The sequence below is a fragment of the Gorilla gorilla genome, chromosome 20, assembly GCF_029281585.2.
Source record: "Gorilla gorilla gorilla isolate KB3781 chromosome 20, NHGRI_mGorGor1-v2.1_pri, whole genome shotgun sequence".
Taxonomy (NCBI): Eukaryota; Metazoa; Chordata; class Mammalia; order Primates; family Hominidae; genus Gorilla; species Gorilla gorilla.
The window spans coordinates 10,298,897-10,321,607 of NC_073244.2; the positions used below are offsets into that span (position 1 = coordinate 10,298,897).

A 22,711-nucleotide genomic window follows, 5' to 3' on the forward strand; every position below is an offset into this window, starting at 1 on the left:
TCCTAGGCTCAAGCGATCCTGCTGCCTCAGCCTCCCGAGTAGCTGGGGCACAGGCTTGTACCATGTGTCATTTTAAAATTTTTTGTAGAGACAAGGTCTCCTATGTTGCCCAGGCTGGTGTCAAAACTCCTGGGCTCATGCAATCCTCCCACCTCAGCCTCCCAAAGTGCTGGGATTGCTGATATGAGCCATGGTGCCCGGCTAATTTTAAGTGGTAATGCTTACCCCACGTGGGCTGGGCAGTAACGGTGGATCCCAGACAGGATGACAGGCAGGTCAGAGAAGCACCATTCTTCTAGATCTTCAACTCTGGCTCTACACACTTCCTTCTCCATGTCTCTGCAGTGACACACCTCCGTGGCCCCCAGCCCCCTGGGACTGAGACCCACCCTGGCTGGAACACACACATGGGCCTTTCAACAACAAAAAGGACCTTTATTCTGGTGGCAAATCCCAAACAGCAAAGCAAGCGAGTATGGCAGGCTGAGCAGCACGGCCCATGGGCAGAGGAGGGCTCACTTTTCAAAGTTCCAAATAGGGCAAAATGTGTGTTTCCCTAGAAAGTATTTTTTAAAAACATTTTTGAGATAGAGTCTTGCTCTGTCACCCAGGCGAGAGTGCAGGGGCAAGATCATGGCTCACTGCAGCCTCCAACTCCTGGGCTCAAGCAGTCCTCCCACCTTGGCCTCCCAAAGTGCTGTGATTACAGGTGTCAGCCACCACACCCAGTCAGGGCTCACTTTTCAAAGCCCCAAACAGAAGGCATTGGGCAAAATGTGTATTTCTTGGGGAGGCTGTTATTGTTATTTTTTGTTAGATGGAGTCTCGCTCTGTCACCCAGGCTGGTGTGCAGTGGCGCGATCTCTGCTCACTGCAACCTCCGCGCCTCTCAGGTTTAAGCAATTCTTCTGCATCAGCCTCGCAACTAGCTGGGACTACAGGTGCACACCACCACACCTGGCTTTTTTTTTTTTTTTTTTTTTTTCTAAGTAGAGACAGGGTTTCATCATGTTGGCCAGGATGATCCCAAACTCCTGACTTCAGATGATCCACCTGCCTCAGACTCCCAAAGTGCTGGGATTACAGGTGTGAGCCACTGTGTCCAGCCTCTTGGAAAGATTTGGATTAGCTTCATGGAGCCGGGGAGCAGGACATAGGTGAAGAACCCAGCTTGTGGCTCAAGTTGGCCTGAATTGGGTTCGAGGCCCTGCTCCCCCGGGCCTCTTTGTCCATGTGTTCAAGGAAAAAATGGGAGAGTCCAATACCAAAAAGGTGGTCAGGGATCCGGAGTTGGGCCTGAGTCCAAAGAAGGGTCAAGGCCAAGGGTCAAGGCCAAGGGTCAAGGCCAAGGGTCAAGGCCAAGGCCTCGTGCTTACGTGTGGCCACCAGGGGGCAGCAGGGATCGGGGTGTGCAGGGGGCCTTTCCTCCCTGCCTCCACTGGCCCATGGGTCAGAAGTCCAGCTCCGGCATCAGGGTGTGCTTGACCGGGCAGCTGGCAGTCTCGGGTTCCTGCTCGCAGATGTCCCCGGCAACACCCATCCCGTCCCCGTCCCCATTCCCATTCCCGTCCCTGTGCTTTGCTTCCCAGGCTCTCTGCTGGGCCGGCCAGTCCAGGTGCGCCCAGCGGGGGTCAGGGCCTCCGATGACCTCGTCCACCAGGTCTGCCAGGTCGGGCATGGGCTCGGCTCGCTCCACAAGGATGGGCGCGAAGGGTCCCACCAGCCAGGGCAGCGGCACGGCCTGCACCACCAGCTCCAGCAGCTCGTCCACGCAGGCGTGCGCGCGGGCCACGCGACCCCGGCCCTCGGCCAGCGCGGCCGCTGGCACGTCCCTGAAGCAGCGGGCATCAGCGAAGGCGGTCTGCAGGGCGTCCACACTGCGCCGCACCTCAGCCACCTTCTCCTGGGCGCCGGGGGGCAGGCCCCGCACGCTGGACTCCAGTGCCTCTACCGTGCCCTGCAGCTCCTGGGTCAGGCTGCGGGACAGCACCAGCGTCTCCAGCTCTGCCTGCAGGGGGCGGAGACCTCAGTTTCCCCTATGGACGCCCAGGAGGACTGCTGTCCTGCCTCGGTTTCTCTGATGGACCCACAGTGGAGCTGTCAACCTGTCTCATAGACCTCATAGTCCTGTCCCCTGTAGACACAGAACGTGACCCAGCCCTGACTCAGTCTCCTTCATAAACACACAATGGGGCCGGTCGCGGTGGCTCACGCCTGTAATCCCAGCACTTTGGGAGGCCGAGTCGGGCGGATCACCTGAGGTGCGGAGTTCAAGACTAGCCTGGCCAACATGGCGAAACCCCGTATCTACCAAAAATACAAAAATTAGCCAGGCGTGGTGGTGGACACCTGTAGTCCCAGCTACTTAGGAGGCTGAGACAGGAGAATCGCTTGAACCCGGGAGGCGGAGGTTGCAGTGAGCTGAGATCGCGCCACTGCACTCCAACCTGGGCGACAGAGTGAGAATCCTTCTCAAATAAATAAATATAAATAAAGTGGAAAGTGGAGAGATGGTTTCTAGGCTATAGGTTCAGGGAGAGAATGTGGAGGGAGGGAAAGCGAGAAGGGGCGGGAAGCCAGGGACTACTGCTTGCTTGGGCTAACACCTCCCTTTCCCCCCACCTCCCTCCATCTCAAAAATAAATAAATAATAAAATAATAAAACTCCATCTCAAAATAAATACATAAGTAAAACACACAATGGGACTTAAACCTGCCTCAGTTTCCCCCCACAGACACCTCAACTAGCTGAGCTCAGCACTTGGTTTGAGATAGCTTGAGTTGGGTCCCCGGCAGTACTGGGCTGACCCACAGTCCGTCGCTCCCCCTCTTCCTCCGCGGCCTGGAGGCAGACACCACCTCACCTGGCACTCCTGCGGTCTCACCTGGCTCCGGCGGCGGCTCTCCGGAGGGCGCTGGCCCCATTCCCCCCACAGCTCGTGCACCTTCCCAGGGCGGGCCGGGGCGGTGGGGGTCACCCCGCACTGCATGTGGTCTATCTGCAAGGACAGAAATGGTGGTCTTCAGAGCTGGGGGAGCTGGGGGAGCTGGGGGAGCTGGGGGTGGGGTCCAGGACCACTGATCTGGCCTCAGTAAGCATTTAGGAGACCGAGGCAGGTTGTGCAGGGCCGTGGGGAAGACTTGGGCTTGGACCCCAAGGGAGGTGGGAGCCATAGAGGGCTGTGGGTAAAGAAGGGATGGACCTGACTCAGAGGCTCACAGGTGCCCTCTGGTGGCTGCTGCGGGGAGGGAAGAGCTGAGGATGGGAGGATTCTGATGAGGAGGAAGGCTCTCTTCTGACCTACCCTAACTTGCTATAAATTCCAGCTTCTCCTTCCCCTCTTCCACAAAACCCCTCCCTGACTCTCCAGGCAGAGCCATGACATCCCTGGGCTCCTCCAGGCCCGGGTCCCCCAGCCCTGAACACATGCAGCTGGAGACAGCTGCACCCAGCTCCGCCTCCTGCTTTAGGCTAGCACGGGATCCGGTATTCAGCTGGCGCTCAATCCATACTGATCGGACTGCATCCCGGAGCAGGGGCGGGCAGCGGGTTCTCACCAGCTCCAGCGTCTCCTGCAGCTGGGCCAGGGTGTCCTGGGCACGGTGTTTGCTCTGCCTCAGTTTCCCCAGAGAGTGCTCGTAGGCCAGGTGGCGGATCCGTGCTGACAGGGAGCCGAGGCGCACAAAGTAGCCCTGCTGTCTCCTCTGATCCTCCACCGAACCCACTTCAGGACCTTCAGCCTCAGCCGCCAGTGCCGCTGGAGGACAGGATTCGGGGACAGCACGGGGACAGCACGGGGACAGCACGGGGACAGCACAGCCACCCCCTCCACATCTGCTCACCCACCTCAGGGTACAGAAGCCACAGGTTCCCACATTCACAGTTCCCCTTGACTGACATCAACCCATTTGGTCTTCCCCAAACCCTAAGATGTAGGCACTATGGTGGGCCCTGTTTTACACAGGAGGAAAACTGAGGCAAAGGAGAGGTGAGATCCTGCAGGATGCAAGAAGCAGACCCAGATTGGAACCCAGGCACGTTGGCCCCAAACTGCTTAACCATTTTTTTTTTCTTTGAGATGGAGTCTCGCTCTGTCCCCCAGGCTGGAGTGCAGTGGCACTATCCCAGCTCACTGCAACCTCTGCCTCCCAGGATCAAGCGATTCTCCTGCCTCAGCCTCTTGAGTAGCTGGGACCACAGGCGTGCACCACCACACCCGATTAAGTTTTGTATTTTTAGCAGAGATGGGGTTTCACCATGTTGGCCAGGCTGGTCTAGAACTCCTGAGCTCAATTGATCCGCCTGCCTTGGCCTCCTAAAGTGCTGTGTTTACAGGTGTGAGCCATCATGCCTGGCCTGCTTAACCATTCTTTTAAGCAGCCTTTTAAAAATATAGGTTGGGTGCAGCAGCATGCACCTGTAATCCCAGCACTTTCGGAGGCCGAGATGGGAGGATTGCTTGAGCCCAGGGAGGATTACTTTGAGACTAGCTTAGGCAATACAGCAAAACCCTGTCTCTAAAAAAGAAATACGGAAATTAGCCAGGGCTGGGCACAGTGGCGTGTGCCTATAGTCCCAGCTGCTTGAGAAGCTGAGGCAGGAGGATCAATTGAGCTCAGGAATTGAAGGCTATGGTTAGCTATGATCACGCCACTGCCCTCTAGCCTGGGCAACAGAGCAAGACTCCATCTCAAAAAAAAATTAAAATTAAAAAAATGAATGAAAAATAATAAAAAAAGAGAAAATCCACACAAGATATGGTGGAAAAAAATAGAATATATCATAGTCCAGGCACAGTGGCTCACGCCTGTAATCCCAGCACTTTGGGAGGCCAAGGCAGGGGGATCACTTGAGCCCAGGAGTTGGAGACCAGCCTGGGTGACAGAACAAGACCCCATCTCTAAAAAAATTTTTTTTTTTTTTTTTTTTGAGACGGAGTCTCGCTCTGTTGCCCAGGCTGGAGTGCAGAGGCGCAATCTCGGTTCACTGCAAGCTCAACCTCCCAGGTTCACGCCATTCTCCCACCTCAGCCTCCCGAGTAGCTGGGTCTACAGGCACCCGCCACCACACCCGACCAATTTTTTGTATTTTTAGTAGAGATGGGGTTTCACCATTCACAGGATGGTCTCGATCTCCTGACCTTGTGATCTGCCCTCCTTGGCCTCCCAAAGTGCTGGGATTACAGGCGTAAGCCACCACGCCCGGCCTAAAAAAAAATTTTTAAATCAGCCAGATGTGGTGGTGTGCACCTCTAGTTTCATTTGTCTAGGAGGCTGAGGCAGGAGAATCACTTGAACCCAGGAGGCGGACGCTGCAGTGAGCCAAGATCATATCACTGCACTCCAGCCTGGGTGACAGAGTGAGACTCCATTTCAAAAAAAAAACAAAAACAAAACAAACAAACAAAAAAAACAGTGGTTGGGCGTGGTGGACTCACGCTTGTAATCCCAGCACTTTGGGAGGTCAAGGCAGGCGGCTCACCTGAGGTCAGGAGTTTGGCCAACATGCGAAACCCCATCTCTATAAATACACAAAAATTAGCTGGGTGTAGTGGTGGGTGCCTGTAATCCCAGCTACTTGGGAGGCTGAGGCCGGAGAATCGCTTGAACCCAGGAGGCAGAGGCTGTAGTGAGCTGAGATCGCAACACTGCACTCCAGCCTGGGCAACAAAGTGAGATTCTGTCTCAAAAAAAAAGGAAAAAAATTTCAGGAGTGCCTGGCACACAAGAAGTGCCTGATCAATGCCTCACTGCCTTTTTTTTTTTTTGAGATAGAGTCTCTCTCTGTCACCCAGGCTCGAGTGCAGTGGTGCGATCTCTGCTCACTGCAAGCTCCGCCTCCCGGGTTCATGCCATTCTCCTGCCTCAGCCTCCCGAGTAGCTGGGACTACAGGCGCCCGCCACCACGCCCAGCTAATTTTTTGTATTTTTAGTAGAGACGGGGTTTCACCGTGTGAGCCAGGATGGTCTCGATCTCCTGACCTCGTGATCGGCCCGCCTCGGCCTCCCAAAGTGCTGGGATTACAGGCGTGAGCCACCGCGCCCGGCCGCCTCCCTGCTTTTCTGCTGAGGTGGGGGTAAGCCCATACATTTTTCCAGTGCTGTAAGGCCAGAGTTGGACATTCACATGGTCTCCACGGCCAGGCAGGTACCAAAAACCATCAAAGTAGATACGACATAAACCACTGGGAACTAGTGGAGCTGAGCAAACCATCTGAAGGGGCAGACAATATTCTGGCTGTGTCTAGCTTTTTTTTTTTTTTCAGACGGAGTCTCGCACTGTGGCCTGGGCTGGAGTGCAATGGCGTGATCTCAGCTCATTGCAACCTCCACCTCCCGGGTTCAAGTGATTCTCCTGCCTCAGCCTCCCGAGTATCTGGGAATACAGGCACATGCCACCACGCCTGGCTAATTTTTTGTATTTTTAGTAGAGACGGGATTTCACTATGTTGCCCAGGCTGGGCTCGAACTCCTGACCTCATGATCTGCCCACCTTGGCCTCCCAAAGTGCTGAGATTACAGGCGTGACCCACTGTGCCTGGCAGTGTGTCTAGTTTTTCAAAACAAGCCAAGAATCGGGACATGTAATGCAAAATCTGGTTGTTAAATGCATGCAAAGAATGAAAATATTTAAAACACGCTGCACAGGCATTTGGGGGGCCACCAGTTTGGGACCTCAAGTCTAAAAGCCCTATATGCCCTTAGGGTCTTGGGTGTTCTGACTCCTGGCGGGATGCAGGTTGAGGGGCCTTGGAAGTGACCGGGAGGGAGGACAGGCCTGGTTTTGAGTTGTATGTTTCCTGCTGATGTGCTGTGTGACCTTGGGTGAGTCTCAGACCTCTCTGATCTGTACCACGGGGGATGGGGACGGGGCAGGACTCAGGGGTTAGGGTTGAGGGTGTCGTCCTCACCGAGCTCTTCCTCCGTCATGGGCAGGAAGTGATCCACCAGCTCCTCTGATTTTTCCAGTACAACATCCACGGCATGGCTCACGGAGCGCTTCAGCTCCACGCTCCAGCGCCGGCCCCTCCGGGCCAGGTCCACCACACCCGTGACACTGCTGGCCACCGCGTCCTTGGCTGAGGTCACCACCTGGAAGGAAGGGCCCTCCCACTCCAGGCACCGTGGGACTCCAGCTCCATTTCTGCCACCCTAGTTCCCTGGGTCTGGGACTCAAAGATCCCTGGACTTCTTCCTGGCTCCGTGCCTCAGTTTCCCCTATAAAATGGGTGATAAAACCCTTCCCTCACAGAGGGTGTTGAGGGAGTTACCCGCCCTTACTAGCAATACATATATATACCCACATACATATACATATATACACATATACACACATATACGTATATACATGTATATATACACATATACGTATATATACATACACTTATACGTATATATACATATATACACTATACATATATACATATATGTATACATACATACACACACACACACACATATATATGTTGCAGTTATTTTAACCTGGCTGTTTTTTCTTGAGTTAACTAAAAGCCTGGTTGGCACCATCCCTCCCTCCCTCCTGCCTCTAGTCTGGCCTGCCCCCACTGGAGGTCCCCATGTCTAGTCGTCCGGGGTACCGTCTCCGAAGGTTGCTGGAGAAAGGGAAGCTTCTCCTCCAGCTTGTCCAGGCCCCTGCAGGCGAGGCTGTTCATGGTGGCCACTGAAGGGAGAGAGGCGGGGAGTGAGACTCGGGGAGACGCAGAGGGAGACAGGGGCGCAGTGAGAGTTGTAGAGGGAGGGAATGCTAGAGAGAGAAGCAGAGACAGAGAAGGGAGGAGACCAGGAGAAGACAGGGAGAAATGAAACAGAATGATGGAGACGAGACCCACACCAGGAGATGGGCAGGCTTCCTGAGACCTTACACCAAGAAGCCGCTTACACCAAAGACACTGGGGCAGACACCTGTGGCGCCTGGAGAGAGAGTCTACGAGGGAGATGGGGAGAAGGCCTAGACCACAGGGGGACCTGGCTGCCTCCCTAGGTGAGACTGGGGGCCCTGAGGGTGTGGGTAGGCCGCTGGGTTGGGCACTGCCTCCTCTGCCCTCCTGCCTGGGCCCTGCCACCCACCCTGTTCTCCCAGCACCAAGGCGACTTTTCAGCCGTGCCCAGCTCAGATGGCCCAGCGGACAGACTCAAGGTCACAGAAGCTGGCTGAGAGGGAGGTGAGGAGGTGCTGGGCTAGGACCCTCAGGTGACCCTCTTCCTGGATCAGACTAGAGGCCAAGGATCCTGTAGTCCCCTGCCTGTCATCGGCTCAGGGGTCCACAGAGATGTGAGAACTACAGAGCGGAGGCTGCGGGGCTTAGGACAGGCAGAGGCAGGTGCAGAGGGGAGGGGGCCTGGAGAGACAAATGGACTCAAGGCACATCAGGCCAACAAAGGAGGGGACACAGGGAGACAGATGGAATAGGGACAGAGAGGAGGGGCCCCACCAGTAAACAGGTAAGGGCAGAGGGCCAGGGGATCAGATTTATTTATTTATTTTGAGACAGAGTCTAGCTCTGTCACCCAGGCTGGAGTGCAGTGGTGCGATCTCGGCTTGCTGCAACCCCTGCCTCCCAGGTTCAAGCGATTCTCCTGCCTCAGCCTCCCATGCAGCTGGGATTACAGGCGCCCACCACCATGCCTGACTAATTTTTTGTATTTTTAGTAGAGATGGGGTTTCACCATGTTGGCCAGGCTGGTCTCGAACTCCTGACCTCAAGTGATCCGCCTGCCTCGGACTCCTAAAATGCTGGGATTACAGGCATGAGCCACCGCACCTGTCAGGGGATCAGTTTTTTTGTTTGTTTGTTTTTGCTTTTTTTTTTTTGGAAATGGAATCTCACTCTGTTGCCCAGGCTGGAGCGCAATGGTGCGGTCTTGGCTCACTGCAACTTCTGCCTCCCAGGTTCAAGCAATTCTCCTGCATCAGCCTCCTGAGTAGCTAGGATTACAGGTGTGTGCCACCACACCCGGCCAAGTTTTGTATTTTTAGTAGAGACAGGGTTTCACTAAGTTGTCCAGGCTGGTCTTAAACTTCTGTCCTTGTGATCCAACCGCCTCAGCCTCACAAAGTGCTGGGATTACAGGCATGAGCCACCACACCCAGCCAGATTTAAAAAAAAAATTTTTTTTTTGAGATACAGGGTCTCGCTATGTTGCTCCGGCTGGTCTTGAACTCCTGGCCTCTAGTGATCCTCCTGCCTCGGCCTCCCAAAGTGCTGGGATCATAGGCATGAGCCACCATGCCTGGCTGGTGATCAGATTAAAGAGGGACTTAAGTGAAGAGATTGAGGACAGGTGGCATGGCAGTGGGACAGGTGGCTAGGCTGAAGATGACCCCCAGGAGTGTCATGCAGATAGACCAAGGAGGATGGGACGGGGGGGGTGGGGGGGGGTGGCAAGCCACAGCTCCCAGGGACACGGGCCGGGGCACTCACACTGGGGCTGCAGGTGCTCGAGCAGCGGCTGGGCGTGGTCCAGGGCACGGGTGGTCAGGCCGCACACGCAGTTCTCAGCCAGGCGGCAGGCGGAGCCCAGCAGCGGGTGCCTGTCCTTGGCTGCACTGTAAGCATCGCAGACCGCGGTGCACGTGGCCCTGACCAGGGGCAGAGCCACCACGCGCTGCACCACGTTCTGCGGGAAGGGTCGGCATCAGGGGGACCTTGGGGGAAGTGGGGCCCCAGCCACACCTCAACCTACTTCCCCTCTCTGGGCCAGGACGAGGAATGGGAGAGTGGAAGGATGGAGTACTGAGAACCCCGCCACGTAGAGGCAGTGAAGATAAATGTGGATGTGAGAATGTCATGGTTCCTGCACTCACAGGCTCCTCTTCCCATGGCGTACACAGAGCATTACAATTTTGTTTGTAATGGGGTTTCACTCTTATCACCCAGGCTGGAGTGCAGTGGCACCATCTCGACTCACTGCAGCCTCCTCCTCCTGGATTCAAACGATTCTCCTGCCTCAGCCTCCCAAGTAGCTGGGATTACAGGCGCCCGCCACCACACCTGGCAATTATTATTATTATAAGACGGAGTCTCGCTCTATCGCCCAGGCTGGAGTGCAGTGGCGCGATCTCGGCTCAGCGCAACTTCCGCCTCCCGGGTTCAAGTGATTCTCCTGCCTCAGCCTCCCGAGGAGCTGGGATTACAGGGATGTGCCACCATACCCGTTTTTTTTGTTTGTTTGTTTTGTTTTTGTATTTTTAGTAGAGATGGGGTTTCTCCACATTGGTCAGGCTGGTCTCAAACTACCAACCTCAGGTGATCCACCTGCCTTGGCCTCCCAAAGTGCAGGGATTACAGGCGTGAGCCACCGCACCCAGCCAATTTTGTTTTTATTTTTATTTTTAGTAGAAACAGGGTTTCACTATGTTGACCAGGCTGGTCTCGAACTCCCGACCTCAGGTGATCCACCCACCTCAGCCTCCCAAAGTGCTGGGATTACAGGCCTGAGCCATTGCACCTGGTCACAATTTTTTTGTTTTCAATAGAGACAAGGTCTTGCTCTGTTGGCCAGGCTAGAGGGCAGTGATTCAAGCACGGCTCACTGCAGCCTAAGCCTCCTAGCCTCAAGCAATCCTCCCACCTCAGTCTCCAAGTACCTGGGATTACAGGTGCACACCACTGTGCCCAGCTAATTTTATTTTATTTTATAGAGATTGGGTCTTGCTGTGTTGCCCATGCTGGTCTTGAACTCCTGGCTCAAGCGATCCTCCTGCTTCAGTCTCCTAATATGCTGGGATTATAGGCATGAGCCACTGCGCCTGGCCAAATACTATATTTTTTTTATCTGCATTTGGTTGAAAAAGGTCTGCATACTTCTGTCTCCTGGGTTCAAGAGATTCTCCTGCCTCAGCCTCCCAATTAGCTGGGATTCCAGGCAGCCACCACCCCACCTGGCTTTTTTTTTTTTTTTTTTGAGATGGAGTCTCGTTCTTGTTACCTAGGCTGGAGTGCAGTGGCGTGATCTCGGCTCACTGCAACCCCCGCCTTCAGGGTTCAAGCGGTTCTCCTGCCTCAGGCTCCCGAGTAGCTGGGAATACAGGCACCCGCCACCACACCCGGCTAATTCTTGTATTTTTAGTAGAGACAGGGTTTCACCAAGTTAGCCAGGCTGGTCTCGAACTCCTGACCTCAGTTGATCTGCCCGCTTGGCCTCCCAAAGTGCTGGGATTACAGGCATGAGCCACCGCACCCAGCCTGACCTGTGCAGTTCAAACCCATGTTGTTAAAGGATCCACTGCGATCTGTCTGCTCGAGGGAGGAGATGTTAGAGTCTGGGGGTTCAGAGCACTGCCCCTGGAGCACAGTGGCCTCTGTTCACTTCTGGTTCAGCTGCCTGCAAGTTGTGTGAACTTGGGCAAGCCACTGAACTGTTCGGTGCCTTCGTTTCCCCATCTATGAAATGGGTTACTAGGGTTGTGATGAGTGTTCAGGGAGCCAATATACATGAAACGGTTGGAACTGTGACCGATACAGTGATTGCTGCTCTTACTATTGTTGTTACTGAGGGCGCCATGATGGTGGACGTGCAGACAGAAGGATACAGGTGGAGACTCAGGGATCAAAGGAGAGGGAAAGGGTTGGGTAGGGGCCACAGAAGCCAGCTGGGTGTCTTTGAGAGACACTCCCCTCCCAGGGCCTCATTAAGCCCCCACTAGGAAATAGACCATCCCCTCCATGGACCAAAATATTTTATGACTCAGGTTTTCCTAGCAAGGAGAGGAGTGGGGCGGGATACCTGGCCTGAAACGCTCCTAGAAGGGACTGTCCCACACAATACCTTGTGTCCCTGCTCCACGGGAGGGGCAGCCCTCACCTGCTGGTCCTGCTCCCACACACTGGATCTGGGGATCTGAGCCGCCTCGTCTTCAGACATCGTGCTGCAAACAGGGTCACTCTGCGGGGCAGGACTGAGTAAGGGGAGCACCTGCCCAGGCATCAGATCCTGTCAAATTGGGCTCTGTGACTTGAGCAACTCTCAAACCTCTTGGGGCCTCAGTTTCTTCATCTGCAAAATGGGGCATTCTGTGGGGCTCAGACAATGCTTGTCCAGAGCTCTATACACAGGTGTCCAATAATGAGCCTCTGGCAAGGTAGGGTTGCCGGAGTGACCCGAAGCATGGTCTCTGAGGTGAGAAAGACCTGGGTTCAAATGCTACCATTAATTGCGGTGTTATTTTTATTATTTTTTTAAAGACAGAATCTCTCTCGCCCAGGCTGGAGAGCAGTGGCGCCATCTCAGCTCACTGCAATTTCCGCCTCCCAGGTTCAAGTGATTCTCCTGCCTCAGCCTCCCAGTTAGCTGGGATTACCCACGTGCCACCATGCTCTGCTAATTTTTGTATTTTTAGTAGAAACGGGGTTTCGCCATGTTGCCCAGGCTGGTCTCAAACTCCTGGGCTCAAGTGATCTGCCCGCCTCGGCCTCCCAAAGTGCTGGGATTACAGGCATGAGACACTGCACCTGGCCAGCTGTGTGATTTTTGGCAAGCACCTTCACCTCTCTGGGCTGTTTCCTGTTTTGTAAGATGGGGGAGGTCCCTGCTACCCCTGCGGCCCCTGCCTGGGCCCAGAACTGCCCAAGCACCCTAGATGGCTGGAGGTGGTAGCTGCTGGGTCCCAGTCCACTCACAGCTCATTTGACAGACAGGGCAACTGAGGCACGCAGCAGGTCCATGCTGGTCCCAAGGTCACGCAGCCAGCTAGAGTTACAGGGGGGAGCTCGACCTCGGGCCTCAGACCTGCCGCCTGCGATCCCTCCGGTTGCCACCCCGCGTCCTCTGAGGCCTGGTCCTCGCCCAACTGGGTCCTGAGCTGGGGCCAACTGGGCCAAGGGTCCCAGCCACCTGCTCTGGCCAGTCATACCCGTCCCACGCCGCGGGACCTTCGCCCAACCACCCTATCTGGAGCTCCTCTCCTAAGCCCGGGGGGCGTTCCCGGACGCCGCCCTCAGGGCACTCACCTGGGCGCGAGCGGCTTCAGACCCCAGCTGTCTCCACTGAACCCCAGGCTCAAGTCTCCGCACCCGCGCCGGTCCCGCCCGCCCACCTTATAGCTGCTCGCGGAGTGGGGGCCTCCGGAACTGACCAATGGGGAGAGGCCGTGCGGGGGCGTGCCCAGGGGGCGTGGCTCCAGGCTTCCCTCGCCCTCTCCTGGAGCTAGCCCAGTGCCCTACGGTCGCCATAGTAATTCGGGAGCGCTAGATTCAAAGGATTGAGCTATTATACGTTCCCGGACCAAGTTTGGCCACCTGTCACCCTCACTGCTGTTGCCATAGAGACAGTCCATGCGATCACAGCCCCCATAGCCCTGCTGAGTGACCTTGGCCAACTCGCTGATGACTTTTCTTATTAATTATTATTATTTATCGATTTTTGAGACTGGGTCTTGCTGGGTTGCCCAGGGCTAGAGTGCAGTGGTGTGATCATAGCTCACTGCAGCCTTGCCCTCCCAGGCTGAGGTGATCCTCCCGCCTCAGTCTCCTAAGTAGCTGGGACCACAGGCACACACAACCACACCCAGCTAACTTTTTAAACTTTTTGTAGAGACGAGATGTCCCTGTGTTGACCAGGCTTGTCTTCAACCCCTGAGCCCCAAGTGATCCTTCCACCTCAGCCTTCCAAATTGCTGGGATTACAGGTGTGAGCCATTGCACCCAGCCTCTTTTTATTTCTTAATCTGCCCCTTAACTAAGCCAGAAGCCAGGCCTTCCCTTTCCCTAGGATCCCCATTTCACAGATGAGCAAGCTGAGGCTCAGAGATCATAAATCATTTGCCCCGCATACCACAGCAAGTGAGGGATCCTATTCCTTTTTTTTTTCTTTTTTTTTTTTTTTTTTTGAGACAGTCTGACTCTGTCGCCCAGGCTGGAGTGCAGTGGCGCAATCTTGACACACTGCAACCTCCGCTCCCTGGGTTCAAGTGATTCTCCTGCCTCGACCTCCCGAGTAGCTGGGATTACAGGCGCCTGCCACCACACCTAGCTAATTTTTGTATTTTTAGTAGAGACGGGGTTTCACCATATTTGTCAGGCTGGTCTTGAACTCCTGACCTCGTGATTTGCCTGCCTTGGCCTCCCAAAGTACTAGGATTACAGGCATGAGCCACCGTGCCCGGCCAGGGATCCTATTCAAACCCAGCCCTACTGGACCTCAGAACCCTGCCTTTTCATTGCCGTGCCTGGAATGACCACAGATGTAGGCATGGTCTTTTTATTTTTATTTTTATTTTTGAGACACAGTTTCATTCTGTCGCCCAGCCTGGAGTGCAGTGGCACGATCTTGGCTCACTGCAACCTCCGCCTCCCAGGTTCAAGTGATTCTCCTGCCTGACCCTCCCAAGTAGCTGGTATTACAGGCACGTGCCACTATGCCTGGCTAATTTTTGTATTTTTAGTAGAGACAGGGTTTTGCCATGTTGGCCAGTCTGGTCTCGAACTCCTGACCTCCGGTGATCTGCCTGCCTCAGCCTCCCAAAGTGTTTAGATTACAGGCGTGAGCCACGATGCCAGGCTGCATGGTCATTTTTTAGGGAGCTGGGAAAACTGGACATGCCCCCAAGCCCCAGGGTCTTCCGAATCCGATTGCAGCCCCCACATGGCCAATGCTGTATCAACAGGTGGGCCCGGGACCCTGCTCATCCCCTCAGCCCCATCCTGCCCCTGCAACCTTGCCCGGGGCAGGTGCCCCCTTAGATGATCTCAGGTCAGCATGACAAATCGTTTGGAGACCTGGGCAATCTGGTTTAACTTAAACCTTCTCCTAGGACACAAGCCCTGGCAGAAATCCACTGGTAAAATGACACCCGGGCAACAGTCAAGGTTTTATTTCCAGTTAGGTCCCAGGATGGGGGAAGGGAGAGGAGAAGTCACAGGCCATTGATCCCAACTGTCATCCCCTAGGGAGACCATATCCCACACCCCAGGGCCTGGGCCATGCCTCTTTTCCTCCTTCACCCTGGAGTCCTAGGAAGTTGATTTCAGAAGATGCTAGGAACACAATGAAAGCCAATTCATCCGATCCAGTTTTCAAGGGTTATTTATTAAACCCCTTGGTTCTGACCCCAAGCTAAGTGGGACTCAGCATCAGACCCTGCACTCAGAGAGCCCCCTGACTTGGGGAAGACAGAGTCAGAGAAAGGCAGCCCCAGTGTGGCCAGGGCTCAGCTGGAAGGAAGGACAAGGGGCTGGGAGAACCCAGAGTTCAAGAGATCTGGGAAACAGGGAACGGCATTCCAGACGGAGGGCACACCTTGGCCATGGGTAAGGAAAGCCCATCGTGTGTTCTAGGAAGCATGGGTGGATGAAACGGGGTCCCAGCCGCTATGGACAGCCCCGAGTTTCACCTGTAAAAGGCAGGATTATTTGTTTTTAATTTTAATTTTAATTTTAATTTTTTTGAGACAGTCTTGTTCTGTCGCCCAGGCTAGAGTGCAGTGGCACGATCTTGGCTCACTGCAAGCTCTGCCTCCCGAGTTCACGCCATTCTCCTGCCTCAGCCTCCCGAGTTGCTGGGACTACAGGTGCCCGCCACCACGCCCGGCTAATTTTTTATATTTTTAGTAGAGACAGGGTTTCACCATGTTAGCCAGGATGGTCTCTATCTCCTGACCTCGTGATCCACCCATCTGGGCCTCCCAAAGTGCTGGGATTACAGGCGTGAGCCCCCGCACCCGGCCAAAGGCAGGATTATTTGTTAAGCGGGTTGCAGTGTTCTACCAGATCCCCCACCCTCAACCCAAGCCCCTGGTCTCACTGGGACTTGGCGACTGCCAGGAGCGTCTGGCCCTTCACGGCTTCAGGCCCAGCACAGCGCGTGTCATTCTGGGAAAACATCTTGTCTTTTTGGGCCTGAAGCCAACGATAGAGGTCGCTCAGGTTCTGGTCACAGATCCAGGGGTTGCCGGAGATGTCGAAGCCATCCCGCATGTCCCAGTTTGGCTGCCCTAGGGATGCCCAGAGCCCCTCGGGCACGCTGGCCAGCGAGTTATTGGAGAGGTCCAGCATGTCCAGCTGCCGCAGGCCCTGGAAGGCACCGGCTGCCACCCTGGCCAGCTTGTTGCCGTTCAGGAAAAGGTAGCGCAGGTCCGGCTGGGGCAAGAGGAGATCTTTTCCCAGTACTTGCAATTTGTTGCCTTCTAGATGTAGCCGTTCTAATTGCAGCGGACCCCTCAGGAGGTCAGGTGGCAAGGTCTCCAACTGGTTCTCCCCAAGGTCAAGGGTGCGCAGGAGGGTGAAGTTGGCCAGCAGCCCGGGGGGCAGTTTCCGGAGGCGGTTCCCAGACAGGTCCAGGTGCCCCAGAGCTTTCAGGCCGTGTAGCCACGAGACCTCCAGGACCTCCAGCTGGTTTTCTTTCAACACCAGGGTGTCCAGGGCGGCTGAGGCCTGGAAGAGGCCCGGGGGCAGCCCAGTCAGGGCGTTTCGGGTTAGATCCAGCACCCTCAGCTGCGGCACTGGCCGCAGGAATTCGGGCGAGAGGCTTTCCAGCCCGTTGCTGGAGAGGTGCAATTCTTGGAGCTTAGAGGCGCCCTGGAGGAGGTTGGCTGGCAGGTGGGTCAGGTTGAAGAATTCCACGGCCAGGTGCACGGTGTCGGCTGGCAGGGAGCTGGGGATTTCGGCAGGTGATTGACAGGAGATGGAGCTGCCATGGTCTGAGCGGAACACCTGGCAGTCTTTGGGGCTCAGGGTGAGCCCCCAGGCTGAGGCTGCCAACAGCAGCAGCAGGAACAGAGTTCTAGAAACATGGGGTTGAATGCCCCCTGGGCTGCAGGCAGTAACAGAAGATGCTTACTAAACCACAGTGAAAATACACTCAGCTAGGTGAAAATACACCAGCAAATCCGCCCACTTCTTCCCATCTCTGCGGCTACCAGCCTGGACTATGCTGCCTCATCTCTTACCTGTACTAGGGCAGTTGCTTCCTCCTCCTCTTCCAGCTTCTACCCTCACCCCCCACAGCTGCCAGAAGTGGCCCCTGTTCCAGGGAGAATTATAATTCTAGGAAAGTTGAGTTTCTGAGTGTAACTCCCGCATAATATGAATACACTTCCCCATCACCAGCCTAGCCCCCATGAGCTGTTAATTATTCACAGTCCAACTTGCTAGTTTCTTCTGATCTGGCTTATTTTCTGGGTCAGTCCTTGTCTCCCTGGCTCTGTGTTTTGATGTGAACTCCTATTCATCCTTCAAAGCCCCAGCTCCATTGCCCACTTTTCCATGAAGACTTCTCTGCTCTGGGATCCTGGCCTTTTTGTCCACCCTTGACCAATTGGGTGCTTGGAGGAAGACAGATGTTCAGGTTCATGTTTTTGAGACAGAGTCTTGCTCAGTTGCCCAGGCTGGAGGGAATTGGCATGATCACAGCTCACTGCAGCCTCTGAACATGAAAAGTGTGTCCTGCTTTGGCCAGGTCTGAGGGTGGGCATTTGGCCTTGGGAAGCGGTGGTTTACACTTAGCACCATAACCCTTGGAAGCCTGGGGCTTCCCCTCCTCCTCCAGGGCTTCCCTGGCCCGGCAGGCATCAGACATGATCTCGACAGCCTTGGTCACTGTGGCCCCAGGCCTCTAACAAGAAGCCTCCCCCGGCTCCCTGCTGCCCATGCCCACCTGGGCTTCTGCAGGGGGGTGTGTGTGTGTGCGCGCCAGTCTTTCTGTCACAGTTAAGGTTGATCTGTGCCAGCCACCAGGCCTGTATCTGCTCCCTGTGACTTCTATGGGTTAGCTGGAATGTCCTGTATCTCTGCATGGTCTGGCGTTCAAACCTGCCTAGGACAGGTAGTGTGGGGACCTACCTTTTTGGTCGCTGTCTGCTCCAAGAGGACATGGTAGCTCTTCTCTTTTGCTTCTGGGTTGTCCTGGCCTGCGGAGGTGGCCTTATACCTGCCTGGACTGGGGGCAGGGGAACCAACCCCGGGGAAGTCCCCACCCCCATCCAGTTCCTGATAGGGGCTGAGCCTAAACCAGGCAGGGGAAGGGGAGGGGTCAGGATTACAAAATTGCTTCCTGGAAATTGTTTCCTGTTCAACCCCTTTTTGACCCTGCTTCTAGAACACAGGTTTTTCTTTCCTTGCTTCCTGATTTTTGGGGGGAATCCAAGAGTCTCTCTAGTTGCATCCTCACTTCCCCCAACCTGGAGTTCAAGGGTCCAGGTTTGTAAGGCACTATTCCTGGAGACAGGGACAGCTCTCTGAGCAAGAGGAGGGATTTACCATAAACTTGAGCAACCCGGAAGCTCACTGAAAAGAACAAAAAAACTCGTCTTGATTTCATGGTATGTTGATACTGCTTTTTTTAAACGAAGTCATTTTAAAAATACAGTCCAATAGTGAGTAATGCCAAACGTCTCTACGGTCATTAGACAGTGGCTTGGGAGGAACCAAACCTGGTTCTGAATTCCAGCTCTGTCATGAACACCTTTGCCTTGTGACCTTTGGCAAGTGACTTAACTTTTCTTGGCCTCAGTTTCCCCATCTATGAAGCTGAACTCAAATCTCCAAGGGCTCCTTCTGCCCTTTTTTCTCTTCATCTGAATCTGACATCCATGCTATTGTTTCCATTCTTCCTCACTTCCTATTAAATGCATTTGGAGGCTACAAATTTCCCTTTGAGAACAGCTTTGGCTGCATCTCATGGACCTGGCTGCAGAGTGCTTGCATTCTTGTTGAGTTCTAAATATTTAGGTATGATGGTGCCACCTTTATCTGCAGCTATGACTATTTTTTTTCTTTTTTTTTTTGAGACAGAGTCTCGCACTGTTGCCTAGGCTGGAGTGCAGTGGCGTGATCTCCACTCACTGCAAGCTCCGCCTCCCGGGTTCACACCATTCTCCCACCTCAGCCTCCCGAGTAGCTGGGACTACAGGCATGCACCACCATGCCTGGCTAATTTTTATATTTTTAATAGAGACAGGATTTTGCCGTGTGGCCCAGGCTGGGCTTGAACTCCTGAGCTCATGTGATCCACTGGCCTCGGCCTCCTAAAATGCTAAAATTACAGGCATGAGCCACCATGCCCTGTCATTTTTTTTTTTTTTTTTTTTTTGAGACAGCATTTTGCTCTGTTACCCAGCTTGGAGCAGTGTGGTGCAATCATAGCTAACTGTAGCTTTGACCATGGGTTCAAGGCCTCCCAAGTAGCTGGGACTACGGGCACGTGCCACCATGCCTGGCTAATTTTTTTTGAGATGGAGTCTCCCTCTGCCACCCACGCTGGAGTGCAGTGATGCAATTTCGGCTCACTGCAAGCTCCACCTCCTGGGTTCAAACGATTCTCCTGCCTCAGCCTCCCGAGTAGCTGGGAATACAGATACATGCTACCATGCCTGGCTAATTAAAAAAATTTTTTTGTATGTTACCTAGGCTGGTCTCAAACTCCTGGGCTCAAGGAATCTTCTCAGTCTCTCCAAGTGCTGGAGTTATAGACGTGAGCCACTGCACTCGGTCTGTCTTGTGCCCTGCCCAGTCTCCAGAGCCCAGCCGTTAGTTGGTCTTAATCAACATGGACTGAGAGGATGGAAGGCTTGTGAAATGTAGTGACACAGTAACAAAACGATCCATTAAAATGAAATCAGATCACATCCCTGCTTAAAACTCTCTGATGGCTTCTTGTCCCACTTAAAACAAAATTCATAAGGCTGGCCAGGCGCAGTGGCTCACGCCTGTAATCCCAGCACTTTGGGAGGCCGAGGCAAGTGGATCACCTGAGTTCAGGAGTTCGAGACCAGCCTGACCAATATGATGAAACCCCGTCTGCACTAAAAATACAAAAATTAGCGGGGCGTGGTGGCGGGTGCCTGTAGTCCCAGCTACTCGAGAGGCTGAGACAGGAGAATTGCTTGCACCCAGGAGGCATAGGTTGCAGTGAGCCGAGATCGCGCCACTGTACTCCAGCCTGGGTGACAAAGTGAGACTCTGTCTCAAAAAAAAAAAAAAAAAAAGAAAAAGAAAAAGAAACTGGCTCCTATGCAGATGAAGATGGGGACCCCAAAGTCTCCATGTTTCCACACTCAGCTCCCCAGATTTGTTTTGACCCAGCCTTTTTTTTTTTTTTTTTGAGACAGCGTCTTGCTCTGTCACCCAGGCTGTAGTGCAGTGGTGTGATCTCAGCTCACTGCAACCTCTGACTCTCAGATTCAAGCTATTCTTCTGCCTCAGTCTGCCGAGTAGCTGGAATTACAGGAACCTGCCACCAAGCCTGGCTGATTTTTTGTATTTTTAGTAGAGAGGGGGTTTTGCCATGTTGGCCAGGCTGGTCTCGAACTCTTGACCTCAAGTGATCTGCACACCTCGGCCTCCCAAAGTGCCGGGATTACAGGCGTGGGCCACCGCGCCCGGCCTGGCCTTGACTTTTGAGGGTGCCCCCCACCCGTGCCACCCCCAGGAGGCAGAGCAGAGCCAGAGTCATGGGGGCCGGTGGTTGTAAACAGAGTTTTATTGATAGGGAGGGGGCTGGGGGAGGCAAACTCCAGAGAGGGCGGAGGACCCAGCCAGCCACGTGGCATGCATGGTCAGCTGGAGGTCAGAGGGGGGAGGTCACAAGGGGACGGGTGGCATGGGACTCTCTCACCACCCTGGGGCCATATTTACAGAGGGGCCCCACCCACCTTCGCCGCCCCCCCAGGCCCCCAAGCCCTTTAGACAGCTGCTGCCGATGTGACTTCTGGGCAGGCCCTCCCCGTGTCTCCTGCCTGAAACCCCGGCATTGTCCCCGCTTCCCTCTGCAGATTGGGGGGGTTCAAACTCCTAACCGGCACCTCGGAGGCCCCCGGCCTTCTGGAAGCCCCAGCGTCGGCTCAGCCAACGCCCAGGCCGCTGGGGCCACCATGATCGTCGCTCATGGACACACACCCTGCACGCGTGGCCCACTTGACACACACGCCCACAGCAGCCTTCGCTGGCACGCACACGCACGCCCACCTCCCCGGCCCCTTGCACACGAACACGGCACGCACACGCACGCACACCCACACACGCCAGGGGCCTGGGTTGGGGAGGGACCTTTCCAGGGGTGGGGGAGGGCTTGGGTCTGCAGCTGTGGCCCCCCATTCCCCACCGGCGTCCAAGCCTCCCCTGCCTGCCGCCACCCCGAGAACGGAGTTGTGCAATTGGTTAGAAAACCGCAAAAGAAACCAAAACTGCAAAAAAACCCAAAACCTACGCGCATAAGGTCAACCTCAAATCCATAGCAAAGTCCTCCCGCCCACCCACCCCCAAACCGTCTCAGCGTCCTGCGGCCCCGGGTCGGGGGAGGGCGAGCTGGTTGTGCTTCCTTGTGGCGGAGGGGGCCCCCCACTCCGCGGGTGGGTCGCGGGGGGGGCTTGAGCACCCACTCGGAGTTGCCCCGGGCCCCGGCGTTCTGGCACCGTCTCTCGCTCCTGGTTCCCGTGGCTGGCACTGCCAAGGCATCGGGGGGCCCCCGGCCTAGGGCACGGGGGGCGCAGTCCTGTCCGCCCCCCCATAGGGGAGGAGGTGGGCCAAGTCTGTGCCCGGCCGGGCGTGGCAGCCGCGGTGGCGGTCCCCAGGCCGGGCCTCGCCGCTGTTGAACGTGTGGGTGCGGCGCAGGGTGGCGGCCGGAGGGGCGTGGGGGCCCGGTGGCCTCCTCAGGCTGCCCGTCGGGGGCGGGCTCCAGGGCCGCGGGAGGCCATCGGAGGCTGAGGCTGGGTCCAAGGGGCCCGTGGGCGCCGACACCACCCGCCGGCGGTCCGGGCTGGCGTGGGGGGTGAGCGGGAAGTCGCCGTGGGAGGCGCGGCCGGGCCGGGCAGCATAGAGGCGGCCGTCGGGGGTCGGCTCCCCAGGCGCGGGGGGCTGCTCGGGGCCCCGGGCGGGCGCCAGCAGCAGGAGGGAGGATGAAGCGGAGGCCGGGAGCAGGGGGTGGCCGTGGTCCCAGGCGCGGGGGCCCAGGGCGTGGGGGTGCGGGTGCGGAGTGGGCAGGCGCTTCTGCGGCAGCGGCGTCTGCTCGGGCGTGGGCAGCAGCCCCGAGTCCAGGTCGTGGGGCCCGCCCTGCAGCAGCGTGGCCTTGGCCCAGCCGTTCTGCATCAGAGGCGCCAGCAGGGCCTCGGGGGGAACCCCGGCGCCACCGCCACCGCCTCCGCCCCGGCCCCCGGGACCCTGCGCCCTGCGCTCGCCCAGGCGGCTGACGCTCAGCACCGCCTCGCCCGCCCCGTGCGCCAGGATGGCCTCCTTGTCCTTGCGCCGGGCCAGCTCCCGCCGCTCACGGAGGCCCACGAACCAGCCCACGCTGAAGCCGGACACCACGGCTCCCACCACGAAGGCCGCCACCGACGACGTTACCAGCAGGTTCACCGACACCAGCCCGGCGCGGTCCTCGGAGAGGCTGGCCCGCAGGAGTCCTGGCCGGGGAGCACAGGGGGGTTAGTGGGACCGGCGGGGTGGCCCTGGGCATCCCTCCTACCTCCTCGGGCCCTCTGTCCTCTTTTTTATTATTTTTATTTTTATTTATTTATTTTTTTTTTTGAGAAGCAGTCTTCCTTTGTGTGCCAGGCTGGAGTGCAGTGGGGCGATCTCGATTCACTGCAACCTCCGCCTCCCATGTTCAAGTGATTCTCCTGCCTCAGCCTCCCGAGTAGCTGGGACCACAGGTGCCCGCTACCACGCCCGGCTAATTTTTGTATTTTTAGTAGGATGGGGTTTCACCACGTTGGCCAGGCTGGTCTCGAACTCCTGACCTTGTGATCCGCCCACCTCTG

The 22,711-nt window shown here is 55.8% G+C and overlaps 3 protein-coding genes across 6 annotated transcripts in view; all 3 read right to left on the reverse strand.

The window, feature by feature from the left end:
• Nucleotides 1-435: 435 nt before the first annotated feature.
• On the reverse strand, nucleotides 436-13,065 carry PLIN5 (perilipin 5). 3 transcript variants are annotated; one of them, XM_063701978.1, is made up of 8 exons: nucleotides 12,972-13,065; nucleotides 11,827-11,890; nucleotides 9,444-9,639; nucleotides 7,599-7,681; nucleotides 6,912-7,092; nucleotides 3,559-3,758; nucleotides 2,886-2,999; nucleotides 436-2,008 (listed from the first exon to the last, which is right to left on the reverse strand). In XM_063701978.1, the coding sequence occupies exons 2-8, from the start codon at nucleotides 11,884-11,886 to the stop codon at nucleotides 1,451-1,453; spliced, it is 1,392 nt and encodes a 463-aa protein (XP_063558048.1). In that variant the 5' UTR covers nucleotides 11,887-11,890; nucleotides 12,972-13,065; the 3' UTR covers nucleotides 436-1,450. The 3 variants fall into 3 exon arrangements, with proteins under 3 accessions (XP_063558048.1, XP_030862323.2, XP_063558047.1); XM_031006463.3 differs by having other exon boundaries at nucleotides 11,827-11,907; XM_063701977.1 differs by having other exon boundaries at nucleotides 11,827-11,937.
• Nucleotides 13,066-14,818: 1,753 nt separating this feature from the next.
• Nucleotides 14,819-17,883, reverse strand: LRG1 (leucine rich alpha-2-glycoprotein 1). Its single transcript, XM_004059780.4, has 2 exons — nucleotides 17,799-17,883; nucleotides 14,819-16,770 (listed from the first exon to the last, which is right to left on the reverse strand). Exons 1-2 carry the CDS (start codon nucleotides 17,828-17,830, stop codon nucleotides 15,759-15,761), a joined length of 1,044 nt encoding a protein of 347 aa, XP_004059828.1. The 5' UTR covers nucleotides 17,831-17,883; the 3' UTR covers nucleotides 14,819-15,758.
• Nucleotides 17,884-20,413: 2,530 nt separating this feature from the next.
• Nucleotides 20,414-22,711, reverse strand: part of SEMA6B (semaphorin 6B) — a 47,396-nt gene continuing 45,098 nt past the window's right edge. For both annotated transcript variants that reach the window (XM_031006460.3, XM_031006459.3), the window contains exon 17: nucleotides 20,414-22,354. In XM_031006460.3, coding sequence (XP_030862320.1) covers nucleotides 21,426-22,354 — 929 coding nt within the window. In that variant the 3' untranslated portion in view covers nucleotides 20,414-21,425. The remainder of the gene's footprint in view (nucleotides 22,355-22,711) is intronic.